At 40.3% G+C, this 26,877-nt stretch overlaps 1 protein-coding gene across 1 annotated transcript in view; it reads right to left on the bottom strand.

Moving 5' to 3' along the window:
• ABCA4 (ATP binding cassette subfamily A member 4) overlaps positions 1-26,877 on the bottom strand; it is a gene marked incomplete at its 5' end in the record, with an annotated part of 118,639 nt that overhangs the window by 2,348 nt on the left and 89,414 nt on the right. The window contains 16 exons of the mRNA XM_081325514.1: positions 927-1,030; positions 1,880-2,014; positions 3,046-3,187; positions 3,988-4,094; positions 4,188-4,250; positions 6,512-6,632; positions 6,798-6,927; positions 9,846-9,969; positions 10,669-10,816; positions 12,969-13,084; positions 19,444-19,621; positions 20,183-20,352; positions 23,057-23,131; positions 23,255-23,360; positions 25,102-25,134; positions 26,352-26,446. Coding sequence (XP_081181640.1) covers positions 927-1,030; positions 1,880-2,014; positions 3,046-3,187; positions 3,988-4,094; positions 4,188-4,250; positions 6,512-6,632; positions 6,798-6,927; positions 9,846-9,969; positions 10,669-10,816; positions 12,969-13,084; positions 19,444-19,621; positions 20,183-20,352; positions 23,057-23,131; positions 23,255-23,360; positions 25,102-25,134; positions 26,352-26,446 — 1,847 coding nt within the window. The remainder of the gene's footprint in view (positions 1-926; positions 1,031-1,879; positions 2,015-3,045; positions 3,188-3,987; positions 4,095-4,187; positions 4,251-6,511; positions 6,633-6,797; positions 6,928-9,845; positions 9,970-10,668; positions 10,817-12,968; positions 13,085-19,443; positions 19,622-20,182; positions 20,353-23,056; positions 23,132-23,254; positions 23,361-25,101; positions 25,135-26,351; positions 26,447-26,877) is intronic.

Below are 26,877 nucleotides of genomic sequence, written 5' to 3'. Positions count from 1 at the left end.
CAGGCATATACATAGAATGAAGGCTACTGCTAAGCTTGTAAGCCGCCCTGAGTCTTCGGAGAAGGGCGGGATATAAATGTAATAAAAATAAAATAAAAATAAAATAAAATACAATATTTACATTTACATTTTAGCATTTACAAAGCTTTTCAACAAGCTTTTGCTGTACATTCCCACTATCTCATGGAATATATATGCTGTTGACTTTCATTTGGAGCATTCTCGTGTTTAACCATGACTTTGCTTGTTCCGCAAAGCTGTTTTTTTAAAAAAACACAAACAAACATGGCAAATAAAAAGCAGGTGCAAGTCACCTGCAAGACTTCTCAAGAAATTTGCGAAGACCAAAACACCTGTACTCTCCCAAGTATGAGGCAGCCATTTCCCAAAGCTTTGGGGGTTGCTACTAGACCAATTTTCTGATATTCTTGCATGATATGAAGACAATCCCTTCTTGGCTGCCTCCTACAATGGATTAAAGATGAAGTGGGGAGCAGGTACATTCCAAACTTAAATAATATACCTGTCTGAAGCCATCTTAGCAAAACCTACAATCTAAAGATTTATAATGCAGGACACAAAATTGTAATTTTCAAAAAGTAAAATAAGGACAGTGTAAAGTATAGTTGCAATGCATGCTGGACTGGACCCAGACAAACTGGAATTCAATTCCCCATTCCTCTATCAAGCTAATTCAATGACTTGAGCCAGTCATTATCTCCCAGCTTAATCTATCTCAGCAGGCTCGAAGTGAGGATAAAATGCCAAGAGACAGTAACTGCTTATAGGAAGGGCAGAATCAAAGGCTTGGGGATCCTCCCTTCCCAGCTGAAATCTGAAATGGAGCAAATGAATCTGAATGAGCTGTGAGTGCTGACTAGGATGTATGATTCAATTTAACTAGATGGGAGCATGACTTACATTACCTGTGGGAGGTAAGAACCACAGCTCTTCCATCTCTGATCACACTGAAAATTGAGTTCCATAACAAGCGTCGGGACTGAGGGTCCATTCCCGTAGTTGGTTCGTCCTATGAGAACAGGAATGTAACAAGTAGTATATTTTCTCAAGAACAAGTGGTGAAGGAGTTCCCTTGCTTGTAAAAGAAGAAATATTTTTGGAGTTCCAGTTATTTGTTTGTTTGCATCCCACCTTTATTATGTTTACAAATAACTCAAGACAGTGAACATATTTCCTCTCTTGGGGGTTTAACATGCTTACTCTTGCATGTGCCAAAAAGTAACTTTTTCAAGGTCTGGATGCTATGTGTCTCATGCTTCAGAAGAAAATGTGTACCTCAGATATCAGAATTGTGTAAGGAGGCCTAGCTTATCAAAGTTAATTGAGCAGAAGAAAGACAGCATAAAAAGACTATTAACAGAATTTGCAAAGAGCTATTTCAAACCAAAAGTAGCTATGGGGTAGAGGAAGGATAGACAAAGCCTAAGGGTGGAGTCAAGAGCAGAATCAGTCTAGCGTTGATACATTCCTACAGGAGAGCTCAGTCCAAGCACTCTTGAATTCTGTTGAACCTTATATAGTGCCAATTTTGTGCTGATAGACATGAGCAATAAATTATCCTACCTAGAACTTAATCTGTGGTCCCGATTCTTCATATCTGACATGTAGTGGGATAAAGCTTTGGACTGCAAAGGCTATTGAAGTAGATTTCTTCCTCAGTTTTTCAGAGCTTTTTTAGAAATTAATATTTAACTTAGGTGGTGGGTTTCAGCCGGTTTGCACCACTTCAGCAGAACCGGTAGCTAATTTTTGGTTGCCCAGGCCCAGAATGGACTTCCGGAAGCGGCATCCACACAGAGAACCAGTTGTTCACATATTTGAATCCCACCACTGGTTACCTTATTGCAAAGCTACTTACTAGCAGGACTAAGGGAGGGCAGCCTATCAATGCAATAGCAGTGGAAAGTTTCCGTTTGGTGCCGCCACTGTATGTTCCTGCCAACTGATCTGCATTTTGCGACAGACCAAGTTTCTGAATTCCCCACTCTGCCACCTGAAAAGAAAAGAAAAGAAAAGAAAAAAATCAAGATCTTGACATCTATATAAAATATTATGACTTTAATCTAGTCCATTATATGGGTTTATATTTGGGACTCTCAGAAAATGGCCTAGCCCAATCTGAAACCAAAATTGCAATCATTTCCACAAGGGATAGTCATCATCTGGAGGACATCAGATTAGGGAAAGTAGGCATAAAGGATGCTTCAATGGGAAGCTCATGTCCTCTAGTATTAGCAATCTCTGGTACGTATTATATACACGTTGAATTAATATCATGTTCTGATAATATTCCAGATGAAAAGGAGCCAGAGGAAGTCATAGTAGAAGAGAACAGAATGAAGCTTGGAGCTGAAAATTAGAACTAATTTTGGAGCACTTCCAAATGATATTCATAGAGATATGCATCTCACACATGATTTTAGGGATGAGATTGCCAAAATCTAATGGGCTTTGAAACAATTTATGTCTTTATTCTGGACACCTATGATACCATGTAATGAAGAAGTTGTTGATCCACCCACCAAGCCATAAACGGTGTAAAACTACAATGGGGAGTTTCATGATCATGCTTGGCTAAAACCAGACAAACCACATAATAGCTTAATGCAGTGGTGAACTCAGCCTCTGAGAAAGATTCTACCATCTTGCTATGGTGTGTAACAGTTACTATGAATACACAGTTACTATCCCCATTGCAAGCTTAAGCAAGAAGAACTTCACTACTTTAAGTTTCACGTGTGCACATTCGATAATGTAAAGGCACTCTGTAAATTGAAGAAACTATTCTGTAGTTTGATTTCACCATGTGCAAGATTGCTACATAGAAATAGAAACAATAGCAGCACAGTGTGCAGAGCCAAGAAGACAGTGCAATGTACATACAGACTAATGCATATTTTTTCTTTAAAAATTTAATATGAATTAATATGACCTATTGTTCTAGCAGAAGCCATCTTTTTTTGTATAGGTATCTTTAGACGTAGCCCAAAACACACACAGAAAATAAAGAATCATTTTCCTTACCCTCTGAATTTCAGCTTCTGGGACACCACGCAGACGGGCATAGAGAAACAAATGTTCTCTTCCTGTTAGTAGTTCATCAATAGCATCAAATTGTGGGCAATAGCCCATGTTTTGGTGAACATCCCAGATTTGGGTCAATATGCTAGCAAAAGTGAAAGAGATAAAAGGAAAAAAAAATCTTTACAGAGCCAGATTTAATCAGTACAGTAGCTGTAGAGAGAAAAAGTATCCAGCTACAGTATAACAATAATTTAATAAAATAGTACCTTGTAATTAAAAGATTAAGTAACACATTAAGAAATTGACTAAAATAAACCAAGCTAAATCCCTGTTAATTAAAGCTTGACTGATTATTCGAAATGGCCTTACATTAAAATAAAAATATAGATTAAAATATTATCCACTTCTACCATATGATGAAATAAGACAGCTAAACATACACCTTCTAGAAATATTGTGGATACAGCACTTGGTTCTTCTATCAGCGCAGAATGATATCTTTTGCAAACAATACAAAGCTGAGTGCATGGTAAATTTTAAAAATGGTATTCCTATCCATTATAATGTTTCAAATCCTCACTATAGACTCATATCTGTGTAGACAGAACAGCCAACTTCAAGATCACATACTGACTATACACCGAGGCGCATGGAACACCATTACCTTCCCAAAGTGTACCTATTTATCTATTTGCATGTGCATGCTTTCACACTGCTAGGTGGACAGGAGCTGGGGCAAATAATAGGAGCTCAGCCTGTTGTGCAGTGCTCAGGTCTTGAACCTGGGCCGTTATACAGAGAAATAAGTATTTTCTTCATATCCCTAACAAAAAATAAAGACCAATTGTTGAGGGCAATGTGTTGGCAATTACCAGTTAGTAGATATAAAGTAAAATCTGTGGCTCTTTGGACTCAACTCTTCTAACATTTGTCAGGACTCACCTATGACCAATCACAACAGCATCTCCTGATGTTACTTTAATATCTCCGGTCAGCATTTTGAATGTTGTTGTCTTACCAGCACCATTCACACCCAAGAGACCAAAGCACTAAATTATAATTTAAGACATGCTGGTTACTTCTAGAGTTTTACAGTAAAAGAAATAATTCAAAATGCATTGCATAACTGAGACATAACCCACCTCTCCCGGACGAACCCCAACACAGAGTCTGTCTACTGCTGGTACACGCCTTCCTGCGTATATCTGGAATAAGAATTTTTTTCAACAGGAACCCTCATGTGAAGACAGTTGAAGGACATGTATTATTTAAAGAGATAAGCGGCTTTCTCCAACTAGGCAGTCGCCAGATACAGTGGACTATGGCTGTTTTGCCCAGTCCCTATTGTCATGATCATGGCTAATTGACAGATAATAGAAACTATATCCCAAAGCATTTGGATTGTACCAACTGGAGAAAACCAGCACAACACAACAGAAAATAATATGTAAACAATCCAGCAAGTTAAATATTCACTTTTACAGATGGTCCTTGACTTATGACCAGTTATGATGGATCTCCGTAGGTGTATTTATGACCCAGTACCAAAGTTCTGGCAGCTGCCCCCTCTAGTCACATTTTCAGCTGTTTGCAGTGTCCTGCAGTCAAGTGACAGTGTTTTATGACTTTTTTTGCCCCAAACTGGTTTTTGCTTCCAGTTTTCAGCCAAACTGGCCAATAGTGAACAATTGGTTTGTTTAACAACCATGGCATTCACTTAACAAATGCCACAAAAAAGCTTGTAAAATCAGATCTGTCACATGGGTGACTTGTTTTATAATTGCATGACTTATGATCTTAATGAGCAGGATTCACTGTCGTTGTAAGTCGAGGTCTTCCTGTAATAGCAAGTTAAGATTAAAAAAAAACACAACAACCTTATTTTATATATAGCTTCCATAACAAAGTATTACAGATATGGCTTCCAGAATAGTGATTTTCATATAATACAAATGCATTCATAACATTTATGTAATGATATATAAATAGAAAGCCAGTTTTCTGTAGTGGTTAAAGCACCAGGATAGAAACCAGGAGACTGAATTCTAGTCCTGCCACAGATGCAAAGCCAGGCTGAGTTACCTTGGCCAGTCACTCTTTCTCAGCCCTAGGAAGGAGGCAATGGCTTTGCCAAGAAAACTGTTGGACTTCTACAGGCAGTCTCCAAGAATCAGACACAACTGAATGAAGAAATATATTAAATCCCTGCAATATATATATATTGACCTGCTTTACAACTGTCACGATGTATGACCATAATGACAGGCTCCATTATGGTCATATGTTGAGGACTACCTGTAGTGCCTAATTGGATTGAGATGCTATCTGTATTTTATAAATACATACATACCAACCCTGTAATGTTAATAAGTAACAACATTACATCTCAAGAGAAAATAAAAGTAATAGGCCAGTCAGCATCAAACTCAGGAGAAAACAGATGGGGGAGAAAAGTTTGCATTCTCCAGCAGCAAAATTTATTTATTTATTTTATTTGATTTATATACTGCCCTTTTCCCGAAGGACTCAGGGCGGTTTAAAGGGCAAATTAAAACAAAACAAAACAATATACAGATTAAAATAGAATTAAATTAATAGCCCCAACACTTTAAAACTGAATTTAAAACCTTAAAAACCCCTCAGTCCAGGCCAGCCAGCTCAAATAGCCAGGTTTTTAGGTCACGGCGACACGAACAAAGGTCGGGGGCGATCCGGAGTTCCACCAGCAGCTGATTCCATAGGGCAGGCGCGCCCACCGAGAATGCTCTCCCCCTGGGTATCACCCACCGGCACTCCTTGACCGGCGGGACCCTGACGCCTTCCCTGTGGGAGCGCACAGGACGATGGGAAGTTGACGTTGGCAGCAGGTGCTCCCTAAGATAATCCGGACCCATGCCATTTAGGGCTTTATAGGTCATCACCAGCACCTTGAATCTCACCCGGAGGGCAACTGGAAGCCAATGCAGCTCGCGGAGAAGAGGCGTTACATGGGAGTATTGGGAGACCCCCATCACAACTCGCGCAGCCGCATTCTGCACCAGCTGAAGCCTCCGAGTGGTCCTCAAGGACAGCCCCCTGGTCATCCCTGAAGTTTTTTTTTTAATTCCATTTATATCCCAGGGCGGCTTACAAGCTTAGCAGTAGCCTTCATTCTATGTATATACCTGCTTATTAGGGCTTTCGGCCCCTCCCAAGCGGCATTATTACAAAGTCAGCTTATTGCCCCCAACAATCTGGGTCCTCATTTTACCTACCTCGGAAGGATGGAAGTCTGAGTCAACCTTGAGCCTGGTGGGATGCGAACCTGCACTAATTGCAGGCAGCTGGTGTTACTTAAGGAGGCATTAGCCCACTGCTCCACCAAGGCTCTTGCCTCAAACAAGCAAGTATTTCTTAATTGCTTATTTTCTTTTCCAAGACAAAGCTAAAGGACACAAATATTTCAGAATAACTCCTGAAAAATTACCTTAGTCAATTCCTGCAATTTCAAAATATAGTTTTGGCTCTCTCCTTTCATTATTCGCTTCCTTTCTTCTGCAACTTCCTCCTCTTCTTCCACAATAGGCCCCAGAGTATTCTGGAGAAACCTGAAGAACTCAGAATAAGTGAGTTGTAATTCAGCTTGTGCTTGAAAAGCAGCCTATGTTAATCCCATTTTCATGGTGGATGTACGCACCGGAACCTCCCACCCCAACCATATTCACTAACCCCCCCAGTGCAAGATCTTTGAAGCGAAGAGTTTTTCCACGTACCATCTTGTAGATAAGAAACTATGTTGTAGAAGAAGATTCAGAATGAAATAGATCACACCCTGCACGACCAGGGCTAGCATGTGTTTCCCGGCAAAATCCCAGCGCAACGGATTCAAGACACGGTCCTCTCCTTTAGAATGAAACCAACAAAAATACGTTTGAATGACACAACGATAAAATATCGTTTTTCAGAAACAGAGAATTTTCCCCGCATGTTATCAGTTATTCAGATCCAATACGTGCAATTGGAGATCTGGAACCGAAAGACGTAGCCTGTCACGCACTGCTGTTTTAAGTTTATATACTTTTCTGTACCATCAAGGTGTGTCAGATAAAAGGTTTTTTTTGTTTTTAATATGCAAATGTCAAATTGGTTTTTGAATGCGTTATTTTAAAAAAACAACAAGCGATATAAAAGCAGGAGTTGGATCATTTGAGTTGGATCTTAAAGAACCATTTCTTCTGGTTCTCCTCTTTATCTGTCTTGCCAGTCTTTTTGATGTGCGTCCAATGGTCTAGAACAGAGGTAGGCAACCTTGGCTCTTTCATGACTCGTGGACTTCAACTCCCAGAATTCCTGAGCCAGCCATGCTGGCTCAGGAATTCTGGGAGTTGAAGTCCACGACTCATGAAAGAGCCAAGGTTGCCTACCCCTGGTATAGAACAGGCTGCCAGGACCAAAGCAGGAGAGAAGATTGGGAAAGGAGGTGGGTGGATGACCAAGCTGTGCAACATCATCTCTGGGCATTTATCTCTAGGGCTGGATATTGCCGGGTAAAAGGGTGCTTATTCATGAGTTATCTCAGGACCAGATTTTAGGTCTGTCCATCTGTTCAAAACTCTGAGGAGCCGTTTCACTCCAATGGGATGGGCCCATGTCACTTGCTCTAGCAGATGCACCAGTGGTGGGATTCAAATACCTGAACAACTGGTTCTCTGCATGGATGCAGGTCTGGCCCAGAACGGACTTCCAGAAGTGGCATCCACACACTTCCGGTGGGCCGTTCTAAGCCTGGGAGGCGTCCTCCAGCCAGTTCTCCGAACTCAAAAATTTTTAGCTACCAGTTCTACAGAACTGGTGTGAACTGGCTGAATCCCACCACTGAGAAGCATCCTATGTTTTATCCTGTCTGCCAGAGAACTTTGGCTCCAAAAGAGTCCTTTCTGCTATGGCTTCCGCTCTCTGTAACATTCTCTTGCTGGAGCTGAGACCTGCCCCTCCCACACACACACACACTCACTCCTGGCTTTCCATAATAGCCTTAAAATCTGGTTCCACCGGCTGACCTGGGCTCCCGATAGGGGCACCCTATGTTTGGGGTGGTTAATAGGGAGAAGATCCTCATCCCTATGTCACTTGTTCTCTTGGTACTTAGTTTCATATGTAATCCTATTGATTTTAATCATTTTGCATTCTCGTTTTTTACCTTTTATCATATTGTAAGTTGTCCAGAGTCACTATACCAGTGAGATGGGCAGTCTATAAGTTTAATAAATAAAAATAAAGATTCACCTCTTTTTTTAGGGAGAGCAATTGGTTGTTGTTTTTCCTACTGACAAGGGACACTAGACAAATCAGACACTTTCTTTAAGTTATCCTGTGTGAATCTATGAAGACAGTGCCAGTTGTTGGCCTCATTACTGAGGCAAAGTCATGCTCAGCAATGAAGGCAGAGAACGCCGCATAATTTTGTGCCAACTCATGGACTGCAGGAAAGGAAATTAACATGGAAAAAGAACCCTAAGACAAGGGTCTTTATGTAGCTAGCTCTGAATATTTTATTTCTTGATCAAGATAGGGATTAAGTTGAGGATGTTAATGCGTTCTTAAGCTAAGGGGGGAAAAATATTTCATTGGAGCATTGCCTTCAGCTGACAGTCTTGGGAAGAAAAATAAAACTATACTTAAGCAAGCCTCTGATATTCTACAATCTCTTTCTATTTTTAAGTATCTGATGTCAAGAATGTTTTACGTTTAGTGTTAAAGGGCTCTTGTATATGTCATGATTGCAGGTATGAAACAAGTTGTGCAAATTTGCCAGCTTAGTAACACTACAGAGCTTGCATGTCTCTGTCTCTCTAACAATTCAGGGAACATCCAAGCACAATTTTGCAATATTTCTTTCAGAGTTGCTGACCAAGTAATTTCCCACTGAGGGGAAATATTGCTATGGTCATTTTCATCTCCCGGCTTTTCTTCCCTAACCCCTCCCTTTGGCACTATTTGCCGCAAGGGCCAACTTGGTCACACATCCTGTAAAATAGCTTGTTGTGGGGACTTCCCACTTCTGTTTTTTCTACAAGAAAAAAACAAGCACAGTTAGGGAATAATCACAACAGGATGGTGGGACTCTCTCCCAGATAGAGGCAGCAACAGGGTTCAAAACAGACAGTTCAACAAGCAAGGCCGATGGCTGGGTGAAGATGTTTTTCCTCCTTGGTCAAAGCAAAGATTCAGCCTAGCACAAGCTCATAGCTGACTTCAATAATAATAATAATAATAATAATAATAATAATAATAATAATAATAATAATAATAATAATAATAATAATAATAATAATAATAATAATAATTTGGAAGGGACCTTGGATGTCATCTAGTCCAACCCCTGCTAAGGCAGGAAACCCTATACCATTTCAGACAAATGGCTGTCCAGTCTCTTCTTAAAAACTTCCAGTGTTGGAGCATTCACCACTTCTGGAGGCAGGTTGTTCCACTGGTTAGTTGTTCTAACTGTCAGGAAGTTTCTCCTTAGTTCTAGGTTGCTTCTCTCCTTGACTAGTTTCCATCCATTGCTTTTTCAGGTGCTTTGGAGAATAGCTTGGCTGCCTCTTCTTTGTGGCAGCCCCTGAGATATTGGAACACTGCTATCATGTCACCCCTCACCCTTCTCTTCATTAAACTACACATACCCAATTCCAGCAACCGTTCCCTATATGTTTTAGCCTCCAGTCCCCCAATCATCTTTGTTGCTCTTCTCTGTACTCTTTCTAGAGTCTCGACATCTTTTTGCAACCTAGAACAATCTCCCATTGTTTGATACTTACCAAAACGTGCATAGACATCAATCACAGCTTGGTTTATGGCTAAGTCAAGGAGTCCACGACCCAAGCAGAAATGAGGAAAGATCAAAAATACTTTTTTTAATGTTTTGTTGAATTCTAGGAGAGGCTGAAAAAGAAACACAGACGCTGGTCATGCACAGATTCACAAGGTTCCTGCCTAACTTAGAAATAAAATGATTCAGTTTCGAATGAGAGGCCAGATGTCAGGTGCAAAAGACCAGGATCACATGTGAAGTTCCAATTAAACTGATTTATTACTACTACTGCCTATGCACAGGAATCTAATCAATTAACGGTTACCACTATTTTGGCACGAGATAAGGTTCAGCTGATTTTAAGAGGGGTTGGAATTAGTCCGTTTGTGGCTACATAGCGACACTGGGCAGACTCTTCTTTTAACTCTACCCCCAGGTTTTACCATTCCTTCTCCTATACCAGATTCCTGGTATACATTCTGATGAATAACATCTTTTACTATAAAGATGTGACAGTAGGAAATCAGAAGGTTGGTTTTTTTTCTTGAGAAAAGGAACATTATAGTACCTATAAAAGAAATTCCCACATTTTGCAACATCTCTATATAATTTTCCAGAATACCTGATTACCTTACACTGGAACATTTAGATATAATGAAAAGGTTCATGAACACCAAATGTTTTCTGATACTTTCCATTGCACCGGCTGATCCTTTTAAACTCTCATTATCTCTTAAAGCTTAGGAAGCATATATTTAACCATACCCTAATGGAAGCATAGCTAAAGTATGGTATTTTCATTACCATCGAGCCTAAGAAAAGTCACTCACCGCGTTATTTTCAAAGAGGTCCAGAATAAATGTAATAGCACTAGTGTTAATACCAATGAAGAGATTAACACAAGATAAGAAAACATAGGCAGTGCTGGGTACGCTAAAATAGCAGGATGCAGGGTACATCATAGGAATTATGGCCCATCTGCATAGAGAACAAAGAGAAACAAAAGTGGTATGATTCAATTAATCAAAATATACAGTCAGAAGCCCCGCTCCCCAAAGGTGGTATAATGAACAATAAATTGATTCAATGGTGAATGAAATATGGCCACGTTGTTACAGACCATCTTTTGATAAAACATAAAAAAGACCATTTTGTTATTTTTGTGCATAAAGATTCCTCCTTTATTATTCAGGCCAGCTGGCAAGGAACATTTGAAACCATTAAAAAAGTCAGAAACTTTACGAAAAGGGCTATATATTCCTTTATTTATAAATTTATTCAGTTTATATGGTTGCTCATTTGCCATGTGACTTTGGGCAGCTAGCTACCAGCTAAAAACATCAACAATATAACAGAGCAATTAAAACATGTCACATGAGTCTGCTCATATATCCATAACTAATAAAACTTATAATCAACTGGCCACATAAATTACTTGAAGCCGGCTCACCTAACTTCCTGAGCCAGTGCTTAGGGGAAGATCACTGGTCTTCAATGCCTTATCAAAAACAGTAGAGTTGGGGTTATCTGGTTATCATGTTATTCCATAGGTTACAGTGTCAAAGAATGCCCACTTCTTGGGTCCCATTGGATGACACCATTTAATAGAATGTATCCAGAGTATACCAGCTCTGGCAAATTATGTGGGATGGGCACAAATAATTGGAGACAAATAGCAAATGACCAGCATTGTGCCATGAAGGGTTTTATAGATGACAAGTAATACCTTGAACTGCCTATAGAAACTAAGAAATAGTACAGCTTGCTAAATAGTAATGCCATATGGTATAGCAAGATGCTCCCTTAACTACCTCTATCATAATATTCAGTGTAGTTTCTAAATAAACTGGAATTCGGTATTAGGCATGACTACCCAGAGAGTGCCATAAAGCATTATGGGGCAGTATGTAAGTCTAAGTGCTATTGGGGTATGCAGATTTCATTGAATAATGCAGTTGAGAGATGGCCAAGGCATGAAGCGATGCCTCCTGATCTAGAAATGGTCACAACCAATGCACAAAATGGTTTTGTGCAGGAACTAAACAGCAATGGCGAACCTTTTAGAGACCGAGTGCCCAAACTGCAACCCAAAACCCATTTATGTATCATCGGGCACTGGGTGGGCGTGGCCTTTTGGGTGGGCGTGGCTGCAGTGGTAACGGCAGACTGGGTGGGACTAAAAAGTTCAGTCCATCAATTCCAACTTTGCGAGATCTTTTTTTTCCCCGCGAGAAGTTGCAATTGATTTTTTGAACTTTTTTTTTTTTTGCACATGGTGGTGGAGGCCTAAAGGGAAAAGGTTTAAAAAACCCAGCTGAAGGCCTAGGACGGGGCGACGGCACGCGTGCCCACAGAGAGGGCTCTGCGTGCCATCTGTGGCAAGCATGCCATAGGTTTGCCACCACGGGTCTAGAGGATCCCCATGTTGCCTACCGATTTAGTATGGGGAAGTGGCAACCCAGTCAGAAGTAATGAAAAAAAGACGCCAGAGTAGGTCTTTAACAAGTGAACCTAAGCCTGTTCTTTCCCATCCAGATCTTTACAGCTTCCAGTCAATGAGAGAAAACCTTGATAGCATCATTTCTTACATCCAGGATAGAAATGTATACCTGGGTATCATCAGCATATCTAATCCCATGCTCACCCAATACCTTCACAAGGTGATTAAAAAGAAGTGGGGAGAGAGTTGAGTTCTGAGAAACTCTACAAAACACTGGAAACATGAGCAGGGGCAATATATAGTAAACACAGATAGGTAAGAAGATGATGCACTACACAATTATTACCAACTAGCTGGTTCAAAAAACCATTACGATAGTAGGATAGTACAATAGTCATGTGACTATATATACTTAATGACCTGCAGTGATTCGCTTAATGATCACAGCAGAATTGATGTAAATTGGGCACAGGCACAGAGTTGCCAGTTCCCATTGCAGAAGGTTAAGTGAGAACTATTTGTAATGTTTTTATACGTAATTAACAAAACTTTCAATAAGTAGGAAATAAGCAGGTAAACTGTAGAGTTTTGTAGAACTGATCTACTATAGTTAAAAAAAAGGTTTATTGAAACATGTACCTTAGTATTTGTTTCATTTCACATATTTAATGAGACATCTAGATAACTTACCCATATAACAATAGTAATATTATAAATGCAGGAAGATTGGTTGGTGACGTGTATGCTTTTTTTTTGAAGCTCATGAATATTGCCACCACTAAGCCAGCACTCATTATATAATTCACCTGGCACAGAGGAAAAGAAAAATAAAGCATGTATCAAATTGAAGAGCTATCCAGAAAATAGCTTTTAGTAAGATAAATAAACAGAGATTAGTTTGTTCTGTCTTACTTGATTTTTTGAAAATAATGTTATATTTTTTTTAAATATAACATTATTTAAAACATTATTTTTTATATATGTAGATCTTTGGTCATTCGGGTTTTCCCCCACGTAGAATTGAAGGTATAAGAGCAACGTTTCCACGAAATCTCATCCGTCATCCTCAGGCTGGTGGCTTCAGCTTCATTCTTCTGGGAGAGAAGAACGAAGCTGAAGCCACCAGCCTGAGGATGACGGATGAGATTTCGTCAAAACGTTGCTCTTATACCTTCAATTCTACGTGGGGAAAAACCCGAATGACCAAAGATCTACATACAAACACCCGCGAAAACCCCAGAAAACATATATATACACAAATATGAGCTGTCACTGTTGTGACTACTGCCTGTCGATGGCCTTCGGTTAGGCTGAAACAGGAAATAAAGATTTGTCCCATGTTTGGGGCCTAGCAAGGTAATCTAAATAGTTAACAAGCATTTAACGGGAAAAAACCCGAATGACCAAAGATCCATATATATATATATATATATATATATACATATACATACATACACACATATATATATATATACATATATATATACATATTCCTTGATAAGATTAAAAATACGAATCCCAGGCATGTTAAAATTAACAAACAAATGAACACTGGGATAGAATTAAAAACTAAAACAGTTTTTATTGCTGAAAAATCAAGCTTTCGTTGGCCAACTGCCAACGTCATCAGGATGGAGATGCTGGGGTGGGGAGATTCCGTTTGTACTGTTGGTGTCTGCACTCTGCTCATGGAGCATGCTCAGATCTGTTTGTTGAGGTCTGCCGTATTTCTTTGAGTTGTCGCGCATCCGTTTTTGGGATGTATTTGTCTCTGGGTATCTGTTGTTAAAAGTGAATTGTTTATAGCTCCATGTGTTGTAGCCATAACCCTGGTCATTGTCCGTGTTCTCATGCCAGGGATCTTAAATGGTTGTTGCTCTTCTTCCTTGTGTTCGACATTGCAGAGTGGTTGTGTGCTGGTGCAACCTTGGATTTGATGCAATGAGATAATTTGTGAATTCTTGCGCTGTTTGTCTTCATGTCGCGCACGTCGTTGCTCTTCCCAATTTTTTAGTGCCTGGTATGCAGGGGGGAGGTCTATATGCCGGTTGATGGAGGAATGGTTTGAAAACCAGGCTTCCTTAAACAGGCGGCCGCCTTTAGTGTTGTCACTGGCAATAGCCTCAGTCCCTGCTAGATTAAAGGCATGGTTATGTGTAGCCATGTGCGTCCACACCTGTGAACGTTGTTCTTGTCTTCTAATAGCAAGCTTGTGTTCATGCACCCTAGTCCTCAGTCGTTTTGCTGTCTCCCCAATGTAATTGCAATTGCAATTCTGGCATGATATCTTGTATACGACCGAGGCTTTTTCTTCATTGGGGAGTGGATCTTTAGGGCGCATGACGCAAGCTCGTAAGGTCCGATCAGGTCTGTGGGCAACACCGACTTTGTGAGGGGTTAGTATGCGCGCTGTGGCCTACATATACATACATACATATATATATGTGTTTTATATATATATAAAACTCAAATACTTTGGCCACCTAATGAGAAGGAAGGACTCACTGGAGAAGAGCCTAATGCTGGGAAAGATCGAGGGCAATAGAAGAAGGGGACGACAGAGAATGAGGTGGCTGGATGGAGTCACTGAAGCAGTAGGCGTGAGCTTAAATGGACTCCAGAAGATGGTAGAAGACAGGAAGGCCTGGAGGAATGTTGTCCATAGGGTCGCGATGGGTCGGACACGACTTCGCAGCTAACAACAACAAAATATATATATATATATATATATATATATACACATACATACATACATACATACACATACATACATACATGATCTTTGGTCATTCGGGTTTTTCCCCGCGTAGAGTTGAAGGTGTAGGAGCAACGTTTCGACGGAATCCCATCCGTCATCCTCAGGCTTGTGGCTTCAGCTTCCTTCTTCTGGGAGAAGCATGTGGTAGTGGCTGTTTGTTCCTCTTTTTTAAACTGCCAGAGGGGGTGTGTTCTGTGGGTGGAGGTGTGCTCTGATTGGGTGGGGGATTAAGTGTGTTCTGATTGGGTGGGAGTGTGTTTTGAATGGTGGGTGTGTTCTGATTGGGTGGGGGTGTGTTTTGAGTGGATGGGCTGGTCTCAGCTGCCAGCCTTAGACCTGAGCTGGTGAGTTGTGCTGCTTTTGTTCGGCTTCGTGTTTGTGGTGGTGCTATGTTTTTATAGTGGGTGTCTGTTTGCTTATTGTGTGGTTTGGAGGGGTTTAAAGTGGCTGATGTTGCAGCTGTAGTTAGGTTTCTGTTTTGTGGTTGTGCGTTGTTATCATTGTGGGTTCGGATTTGCTTTTTGAATGGTTGTGTGGTGGTGGTGTCATGTGATGTTATCATGAGTTTGGGTCTGGTATCATTCTTGGTGGTTGGGACTCGTCTGTCAATCAAGGCAGGTTTCCAAATGGCTGGTAGGTGAGAGGTATCATCTCGTTTGTTCATGCTGTGGGGGCGTTTTTCTATCTCAATGGCTTCTCTGATTATTCTGTTGTTAAAATGTTCAATTTTGGCGATAGTTTTGGTTTTTTTAAAATCAATTTCATGTCCCGTGGCTTCAAAGTGTTGGACCAGGGATGAAGTTTGTTCTCCCTTTCTGAGTGAGTTTTTGTGCTCTTCAATGCGTGCACTTATTCTTCTGTTGGTCTGTCCGATGTATGTGGTGGGGCAGGTGGTGCATGGGATTTCGTATACTCCTTGGTTTTCTAACCCAATTATGTCTTTGGGGTTTCTTAGGATGGTGGATATTTTTCTGTCTGTGTAGAATGCTGTTTTGATGTTGTGTTTTTGGAGGATCTTGCTGATTCTGTCTGTGGTCCCTTTTAAGTATGGGAGGAGGGCTTTGCCATTTTCTTGTTCTCTGTCTTGGGTTTTTGTGGGTGTCTCTCTTCGGATTAAGTTGGTAATCGTAAGTTGGTAATCGTGTTCCTTTGGAATCCATTGGCTGTTAGTACATTAGTGAGAGTGTGTAGTTCGGTTTTTAGGTGTTGTTCGTCAGCTAAGTGTTTTGTTCTGGAGATGAGTGTCTTGGCTACGGAGTTGATCTGTGCTGGGTGGTGGTGTGAGAGTGCGTTCAGATAGCGGTTTGTGTGTGTTTTTTTATGGTAGATAGTGTGTCCTAGGGAGCCGTTGGATTTCTTGTAGACTAAGACATCAAGGAAGGGAAGTTGATTGTTAGCTTCTGTTTTCATGGTGAATTGTATTTTGGGGTGTAGGCTATTGAGGTGTGTGAGGAAGTCATCCAGTTTTTCTTTGCTGTGTGGCCAGATTACGAAGGTGTCATCTACGTATCTGAGCCAGAGTTTGGGTTTGTGGTTGGATTTTTCTAGAGCGAGGGTTTCAAAGTGTTCCATGTAGAACACTTCAGAAAACACACACACACACACACACACACACACACACACACACACACACACACACACACACACACACACACACACATATATATATATATATATATATATATATATATATATATATATATATATATATATATATATATATATATATATATATATATATATATATATATATATATATATATATATATATATATATATATATATATATATATATATATATATATATATATATATATATATATATATATATATATATATATATATATATATATATCCCATAATTGCCAACAGCATGATAATTATCCATTCTGGTGAGTACCATCCCGATGAAAAAGTATATGAATTTAATTTAATTTATTAATATTTCTATACCGCCCTTCTCCCGAAGGAATCAGGGCGGTGTACAGGGCAAGAATAAAACACAGAGATTTACAAAAGATAAAAGATAATTAAATACATGCCCAATTAAAAATACAGTAATACATAATAAAAAAACCCCAATAAAAATAGTAAAAAACCCCACCAATCCCCCCTCAGGCCAGGCCGGCTTGCTCGAACAAGTATGTTTTCAGATCGCGGCGAAAGGAGCGAAGATCGGGTGCCGTCCGGAGCTCAACCGGTAACTGGTTCCATAGCTCCGGGGCGCCCACAGAGAAGGATCTCCCCCTGGGGGCCACCAGTCGACATTCTCTGACCGGTGGCACCCTGAGGAGGCCCTCTCTGTGGGAACGCACAGGGCGGAGGGAAGTAGATGCCGGCAGCAGGTGTTCCCTAGGGTACTCCGGACCCCTGCCATGAAGGGCTTTAAACACCATTACTAGCACCTTGAATCTCACCCGGAAGACAACTGGTAACCAATGCAGCTCACAGAGCAGAGGTGTGACATGGGAGTATCGGGAGACTCCCAACACAACTCTCGCGGCTGCATTCTGTACCAGTTGGAGCCTCCGGGTGGTCCTCAAGGGAAGCCCCATGTAGAGAGCGTTGCAGTAGTCTAGACGAGAGGTCACGAGCGCGTGAGTGACCGTGCATAAATCATCCCGGCTTAGATAGGGCCGCAACTGGCGCACCAGGCGAACCTGGGCGAAAGCCCCCCTAGTCACAGCCACCATGTGATCTTCCAAGGTGAGCCGTGAATCTAGGAGGACGCCCAAGTTGCGAGCCCTATCCACGGGGGGTAATAATTCACCCCCCATAGAAAGAGATGGAATATCCGAATAGACCCGGGATGAAGGTATGCAAAGCCACTCGGTCTTGTCGGGGTTGAGTTGAAGTCTGTTCCTCCCCATCCAGACCCGAACCGCCTCCAGGCAACGGGACATCACGTTGAGGGCATCACTGGGGTGGTTTGGGGTCGAAAGAAAAAGCTGGGTATCATCAGCATACTGATGATACCCAACTCCAAAGCCACGAATGATCTCACCCAGCGGTTTCATGTAGATGTTGAACAGGAGAGGCGAGAGGACCGACCCCTGAGGAACTCCACAAACGAGAGACCTCGCGGTCGACCTCTGCCCTCCTGTCAACACCGACTGCGAACGTCCCTGGAGATAGGAGGAGAACCACTGTAAGACCGTGCCTCCCACTCCCAATCCCCTGAGACGCCGCAGCAGGATACCATGGTCGATGGTATCGAAAGCCGCTGAGAGGTCTAATAGGACTAGAACAGAGGAATGACCCCTGTCCCGAGCCCTCCAGAGATCATTCACCAGCGCGACCAATGCCGTCTCCGTGCTGTGCCCGGGCCTGAAACCCGATTGGTACGGGTCTAGATAATCCGCTTCATCCAGGACCAAAGGGAGCTGATGCGCCACCACACTCTCAACAACCTTTGCAAGAAAGCGAAGGTTGGAGACTGGACGAAAGTTGTTCAATACAGCTGGGTCCAAGGCAGGCTTCTTGAGGAGAGGCCTCACCACCGCCTCTTTCAAGGCGGCAGGGAAGCTACCCTCACTCAAAGAAGCTGATATAACTGCTTGGAACCAGCTGCGTGTCCTCTCCCGGGCTGCATAAACCAGCCAGGAAGGGCACGGGTCCAATAAACATGTGGTGGAGCTCAGTCTCCCCATAATCCTGTCCACTTCCTCCGGAGTCACAGAATCAAACTCCTCCCAGGTGATATCGACAAGACCGCCCGTGTCCTGATCACCAGACTCTGCCCAGTCAGAGTCCAGACCGGTCCGAATCCGAGCGATTTTGTCCGACAGATAATTGTTAAACTCCTCGGCACGACCCTGCAAGGGTTCCTCCCTCACCTCTTGATTAAGGAGGGAGCGAGTCACCCTAAACAGGGCGGCCGGGTGATTATCTGCGGACGCGACAAGGGTAGCGAAGTGATTAGACCTCGCCACCCTTATCGCAGCGAGATAAGACCTAATGTAGGTTCTTAGTCGCAATCGGTCGGATTCGGATCGGCTGGACCTCCAACCGCTCTCTAGGCCCCGTCTCCGACGCTTCATCTCCCGGAGCTCCGCGGAGAACCATGGAGCTCGACGGGATCTGCATCGGGTCAGGGGCCGCAAGGGTACAACTCGGTCAAGAGCCTCAGTGGCTGCCCTTTCCCAGGCTTCCACTAAGGCATCTGCCGAGCTGTGAGTGGGGGAGGCAGGTGGGGACCCCAGCGCTGCCTGGAATCTCTCGGGATCCATTAAGCATCTGGGGCGGTACCATCTAACTGGTTCCACACACCCACGGCGGGGGGTAGCAAAGCGGAAGACCAGCCGCAGGAGATGATGATCGGTCCATGACAGGGGCATAATAATTGGAGAGCCCCCACCAAGATCATCTAACCATCATCATCTAATGAAGGGAAGCAAAAGAACTCACCATGTCCCAAAGGAAGTTGGTGAACCAGTAAACAAAAAGGCTCACACCACTGACAAACTGGAGATGCTTGGCTTTTGTCACTTGTTCTTGGATCAGATATAAGACAAAGCTTGCTGGGATGAAAGACATGGCAAAAATCACGCAGATGGAAACAACAGCATCTATTGAGGTGGTCAGCCTGTAGTGAGACATGTCAAGGGCAGCCAATAAGCCAGACCCCAAAGCCACAAAAGTTATTTCTTGTTAGGTTCACATTTCACCACAAGGTTGACATTAGACATGGTTGAAGACAGCAAACCCACTTCTACTTTTCTGACAGAATCTACTAGTGCTAAACTTTTACTATGGCTGCACTATTGAGTTTTTCCTCCTGCTTCATTTTACTGGTGGAGAAAGGACTCTGAACCAGTTGTGACTTGGTAAAAGATACACTAGACTGCTGTTGCAGAGGCAACCGTACATTTCCCATCATTCATTCATTTGTTGCAAACTGTATAAATATAGCAGTTAATATAACTAGCTTGAGATTGTTTATTGAAAGGGATCCAATTCTGTGTGAGGTACAATATGCATTTTAAAAGTACTGTCGTTTAAATACTTTTGACTTGCCAACAGACATATTTTTCTAAGCTTTAAGCTGTGATGTCCAGACCTTCTAGAAGGGATGGAGCAGGAGGAATAGAATTAAAACTGCAATCGGAGTGAATTAGAAGTAGAAAAGCAAATGAATGTTACCTACACAGTGATTTCAGACAACTGATCCTTAGTGAGGTTCAGTGGATGGTTAATAGCAGTTATCCCATATTCTTCTGGATCTCTATTTCGTTGCAGATTGGCTCTCAGAATTGCATTGTTGGCTACGTTGAGAAAACTGACTATAGCATGCCAGCCTTTATTGTTAAACCACACCTGGAAGAACAATGGAGAAGATTATAAACTTCAGTCAGTCAGAATCCTTTAAAATGCTGATTTTATCAGGAACAAGCAACAGGCTGGTGCACTAAACAGTTTTCATATCTGTTTTATTTATTATTATAAGCACACTAGTACTCTGGGTTTTTCCCCCATAACAAATCAGGGATAACTTTTTCCTCTTGTTCATACTTCAGCATTGGCTTATTCTTTGGAATTACAAGGAAAGCTGGAACTTTACTCAGCTTGTTCTCATTCTCTTTATTCAATTTTTATATTTAAATGGGGAAATTGGCAGAAATCAAACTTTCTTTTTTCTCCTTCTTTGGGTTTGAATAATGACGACAATGCATTAATGTGCATGTATAGGGATGCTGAAAATGCTTTGCAGAAGTCTGAACACTGAAGTTCCGGATGTATAGTATCTTTCTTAGGATTTCTAGATTTTTTAAAATCTGGAACATATACAGGTAGTCTTCAACCTACGACCACAATTGAGCCCAAAATTTCTGTTGCTAAGTGAAACATTTGTTAAGTAAATTATCCCCCATTTAAAGACTTTTCTTGCCAGAGTTGTTAAGTGAATCAGTGCAGTTATTAAGTTCTTAATGCGGTTTTTAAGTGAATCTGGCTTCCCCATTGACTTTGCTTGTCAGAAGGTTGCAAAAGCTGATCATGTGATCCTGAGACAGCTATCTGTCATAAATATGTCAATTGCCAAGCATCTGAATTTTGAATACTTGACCATGGGAGTGCTGCCACAGTTGTAACTGCGAAAAATGGTCATAAGTCACTTTTTTCAGTGCCGTTGTAACTTTGAATGGTCACTAAATGAATTGTTGTAAGTTGAGGACTACTCATATTGGTGTTTTGCCATCTCAAGATGGATATAAGGTATATGTTTTATATCTTGTTTCTAATATAAATTACTCCTGGCTGTTTACATCTCCTTCTAAATAGGTCTGCTGATCTGAGTGCAAATATCTAGACAAACATTACATGGAAGTAAAATGTTTTCTGTATCTCTTTGCTCCCATCTAGTGATCATCCACATATGACTAGCTTATACTAAAGAACAATTATAGAATTATAGCATATCCACTGAAGCTTTCCCTTACAGAAAGCTTCAATGGATATGCTTACACAAGTGGTACATACAACCGTAATGGAGCCAGCCCATTACAGTCATATAGCATAAAGGGTCATAAAACAGGTCGATCATGTAACCAACCCAATTTTACGAACTTTTTGGGTGGTGGTTAAGTGAATGCAGCAGTTGTAAAGTGAACCAATGACTCACAATGGGCTTGGTTTTACCGAAAACCAGAAGTAAGAGCTGGTTACTAGATTATAACAAAATAATTTTAAATTTAATTTTCAGTACTATTCAATATTGCTGATTGTTGTTGGTTAATATCTGGAATAGTGTGTGTGTGTGTGTGTGTGTGTGTGTGTGTGCACGCATATGAAAGAGAGAGAGAGAGACTGCAGAAAAGCACAAAAGAAAACTGAGCAATCCAAACAGTTTGGGAGGGTTATTTTGTTTCATAGAATTGCTCACTTTCTTTTCTCTTCTCCTTTTTCAGTTGTAATGTTATATTGCATGATTTTTATTTTTGTGCCTTTGAGTCAATATTGACTCCTGGTGATTGCCTGGAAAAGTCCTGCAGTCTTCTTGGCAAAATTTCGGAAGTACTTTGCTCCTGGTTCCTTCCTAAGGCTGAGAATCACCCAGCTGACTTTGTGTCCAAGGCAAGACTAGAATTCAAAGTGTCCTGGTTTCTAGGTACCTTAATCATTATACCAGACTGGCTCTCATATTGTAAGAATATGCCTGCAAAACCAATTTTGGTAATTTGGTATCATACAGTACATTTTTTTAAAATGGTGCTCTTCAAAGTCAACAAGATATACAATATTTTGTAATGATTGCATAAACGAAGATGTTTCTGAATCCAAGGCTGTATTGGCCCAACAATATGTTACAGGTCCCCAAACTATCTGTTAATAATTCATATGGATAATAATCCATATACTTTTATTAAACTTGTTCTATTCACTCTTCCATTTCCTTACTAAAAAGCAAACATCTCAATCAAATAATAACAAAAGTGTCAGGACCCACCCCAATCCACATCTTAGGAAAATAAAGAACTCTTGGAGCCAGGTCTTGTCCAAAAGGAGTTTTTACTAGGACATGATCGGTTGTGGAAATACAAGACAGGATCTGGCATTGTGTTACACTTTGATACTTTATAAAGAGTTCCCGGTTCAAACCCCTCCCCTCAAACCCAGTTGGTCAGACCCACATCAATTAAACTTAGGTGTCAAACCCTTTTGTGGGAAAGAGGGATCTTCCCGTGCCTTTATGACTATTGCCTCCTTCCTTTTCAGATTCAAATGGAGATACAAACCAGATCTCCTTCTCCCTTCCCTCCCTTTGTTGTCCTCAGTTCAAAAGGTTTTCCCTGGTCTTTGAAGACAGCCTACAGGCAGGCTGAATAAACATCTTCTCTTCTCCCCTCGGGAAAATGGCAGAATCCAGGGAGGGGTATAATATTTTATACATACATTTATGAATGGGATATAAATGGATTCTGACAAAAAGTTATTGTCCTCTTTAAATTAATGCTCATTTTACTGAACTTTCTGTTCAGTGATCGAGTTATGCAAGATTTCATGAAAATAATTATTAAAATACCTTAATATTGTGTTCAGTTTCCATATATTTAAGAAAAGCTGACATTTCTTTAGCAACAGTCATTGTTGTTTCACCCTAGACAACAGAAAGGCAAAGGCTCAGAATTTCTTGTTTATATTTTAGTGTTACAAATACTAAATAAATTGTTAGATTTGATGATACTCAGGTGACAAAGCAGATGCAAGAGTTCTTTCTTACCCCCGTTATATTCATCATTCGACCAATGTGCTTCATAAAATCAACAATTTGGTCTCCAGTAATATGCAGTATTGGAAGTTTCCCTCCAATGGAGATTCCTCCATATCTAAATACAAGATTACATAATCTTCAGTTCCATAAGGAGAACCATACTCCACTTTTAAAAAATAACGAACACAATAAAAGTTCCCTTCAACATAATTATACAGTGCCTCTCTCACAAAAAGGAATATGTCTATGGAGATCCTCAGTCTTCCAAGGTCATGGTTGTCTCAAAGATGCTTTTTCAAAAGGTAACTGGACTGTTTTTACTGAGGAAGAAGAAGTAGATATTTTAGTTCTTCTCATCCAAGAAGATTTATCTGAAGAAGCGAAATGTCATCTTCTTCCTCAATAAAAACAGTTTTGAAAAAGCACCTTTGAGACAAAAAGGAATATGATTCCCATTTTTCCACAAACAAAATAAATACAGGTAGCTCTCACCTAATGACCCTGATTGGGACTGGCAAGTCTGCCAATAAGCGAAGCAGTCACTAAGGGGGAGATCCCATGACCATGACTATGTTTTCTGGCTGGAAAGAGACAAGACTAGTCAGTATCATAGCTTTGACTTTTGTTTGCCTCCTAACCACTTCCCTGCCCTTTGGAATGCTCAAGTGCCTACAAGCAATTTATACAGCATGCCTTTGGCTCCTAGGCTACAATTGCATTGCTTTCAATGTGTTGAAGAGCAGTTTATTCTCTTGCAAACCCTTTCTCTCCAATCTCTTCTTTGCTCTGCAAGACGGGATAAACAGATTAGGGGCATAGAACAACACTGTAATGGTGATCATATGACTAAGGGATGTTGCAAAGATCATAAATTGTCATAAATGGGCTATAAAATTATTTTTTCAGCACACTGTTATATTTTTGAATGATCACTGAAGAAAGTGAGGACTATTTGTTTTCAAACCAAGCCTAGCTCTCTATTTGTATTTCAGACAAAATAATACTTAATCTTATTGTCATTTACTTGAAATCAAATTCTCCAGGCTTAAAAAAAATCAACAAAATTTAAGAGAGAATTTTTATAAAATGTTTTATAGGTGGCACTTAGACCCTAAAAAATTAGCAAGTATGTATCCGAACTGCCAGCCCAAATGTTGGAGGTGTGGCTGTGAGGATGCAACGTATTTTCATATATGGTGGACTTGTAAAAAGGTTAAAGCTTTTTGGATTAAAATTTGGTGGAATATGCAAAAGATATTTAAGAAAAGGATAAAGTTTTCTCCGCAATTGTTTTTATTGGGTATTATTACAGATACTACTGTTATAGATTTAAAGTTGATGTTGAATTTAATTACAGCAGTGAGACTTTTAGTAGCGCAGTATTGGAAGAAGGAAGAACTGCCGATTATAGAAGAGTGGACTTTGAAAGTTTCTAACTTGGCGGAAATGGCAAAGATTTCAGCATATTTGAAAGACCAATCGCAACAGAGATACATTGTGGAATGGAGAAGATGGATTGAATATATTCAGAATAAATATGGGACTAAAAAGTTTCATTTAGCATTTGAATAAGTAGTGGACTAACTAGTTAGTAGTTATTTTATTAATATTTTGACTATGGAGAGTTAAAGTGCGATAGAATTTAATGTTTTATTTTTGTTAGCATATTTTAGATTATGCTTGTTTGTATTATTATACCCTGTATTCAGCTCTGGGAAGTTGGGGGGGGAGGGGAGGGTAGGGGGGGGTTGGGGAGAGGGGAAGGGGAGGAGGGTTTTTTTTGTATTCAAAATGTATTGTAAAACTTTTCAATAAAAAAAAATCAACAAAAGATATACAGCACATAGTTGTCCTACCTTTGCTCATTGACCCAATATTTACTCTTTAAGCTGCCAAAAAATAAAAAAAAACATTAAAAATGTAATAATCTTTAACATACTGCATTAATTAAAATTCTTTCAGATACAAAATTATATCTGTGCCATGAGGATCAGCTTGGGGATTTTGTGGCTATTCTGCTGACTGAGATGTCACTTTAGGAATTTATAAGCCTCTTCAGATGATTGGTGAAAAGGATGAGTCTATGCAGTCTGTACACCTAATCCCTGTTCCTGACCACTATTTGTTCATTTGACCTGCACAGAAGCTATGAATGTACAAGTTATAGAAAATAATTCTTTGATGTGTATTTTGCTCAGTACTTTTTCTATATAAATGAGCATAATTAAACCTCACTGGGATTTTTGTTCAATAAAAAGCAGATAGATGAAAGGCAAAAGTTTGTTATGGCCAGAAGCCAGAGTAACAGACAAATAAATGTGTACCGTATACAGAGAAATACAAAAAAAAATAGCAAGGATTACATGGGTGGAACTTTATCACTGAGAAGTGTCTTCGATTGCACTGTTGAAGCTGAGTAGCAAAATACAGCACCGCTACAAGTGGTCTAGATGTTTTTGTTACCTAGTAGGAAAGCCACGTAATAAGCTTTCCCGATTGCCCTTGAATTGTAGCATTAAGCCAAAGAAAAACTGCTGTATAGTAGCACTTGTGTGACAGTTTCAACTTCCTTCATGCCTCAAAGCCAGAGGATAGTATTGTATTTCCAGTGCAATAAGTGCAGAGGGAAGGTTGTTGAAAAGTGCACTTGTGAAAGTCAAGCAATACTTAGAACAGGTCAGTTTATTGGGAATTGGCGAGAAGAGCATCACAAAAACTGCTGAGCATTGTAACAATAATCCCTTTCATTAAAAAAAAAAAGTACTGGATTAGCTTTGATTATATTATTGTATTTATTTCATTATAGCATATAAGCTATTCTTTTCAATATCAAGGAGACGGCCGAAAAAATATACTGCTATGGCATATTTGCATGATGGTTAGATGCAACTGGAAAAAACCCACAGAAAATTGAACAGCTGATTTGTTATTCAGAAGTCTTAGGGCCATACTAACAATCCATTCATACCAACTGCCACAGATTCCTAGCTAGAATCATTCATCACACAAAGCTATTGTATAATTATTTTTTTACTAGTTTTATATGGGAACCTGCCATTATAGCTTCTGAATTTGAAAACGCATAAATAGAAAAGTCCCAACCTACCTGCTTCTTATTAGGGTGGGGTATGTTTTCACCACGAAATCAGAAATATTTCGGTAAGTGAGATCCTGAAGAATTTCTGTGCTATGCTGAACCCTCTATAAGATGAAGAAAATACTCATTAAATTCTTAGTGGTTATAATTTAGTATGTCAGAGATTCAGAGGCAAGAAAAGACCTCATAGGGAAGTTTTAGACTGAAAGGAATGTTATTTTACTGGAACCTGAAAAGCTGCTTTGTCTTCCTTTGGGATTTTATTTGTATATTTTGATCTCAAGCCACATAAAATAACTATAAGCCGCACTGGATTTGCTGAACGCTTCAAAAGATTTGTAAGCAGGGAGCTGAAAATGTTGGCAAGTGACATTTAAATCCTGACTTTTACTGTAACACAGCTATAAAAATTTAAACACACATATACATTCGTAATTTTAGTGAATAAATATACAACAGTCTTGTGGCACTGTTCAAAGTCTAATCAGTTCAATGCAACGGACTGTGAGTTACAAAAACTTACTCCATAATTGCT

Source organism: Vipera berus (genome assembly GCF_964194415.1).
Source record: "Vipera berus genome assembly, chromosome: 3".
NCBI lineage: Eukaryota > Metazoa > Chordata > Lepidosauria > Squamata > Viperidae > Vipera > Vipera berus.
Note: the sequence above shows the minus strand (reverse complement) of the source record. Positions and strands in the feature narration are given on the sequence as shown.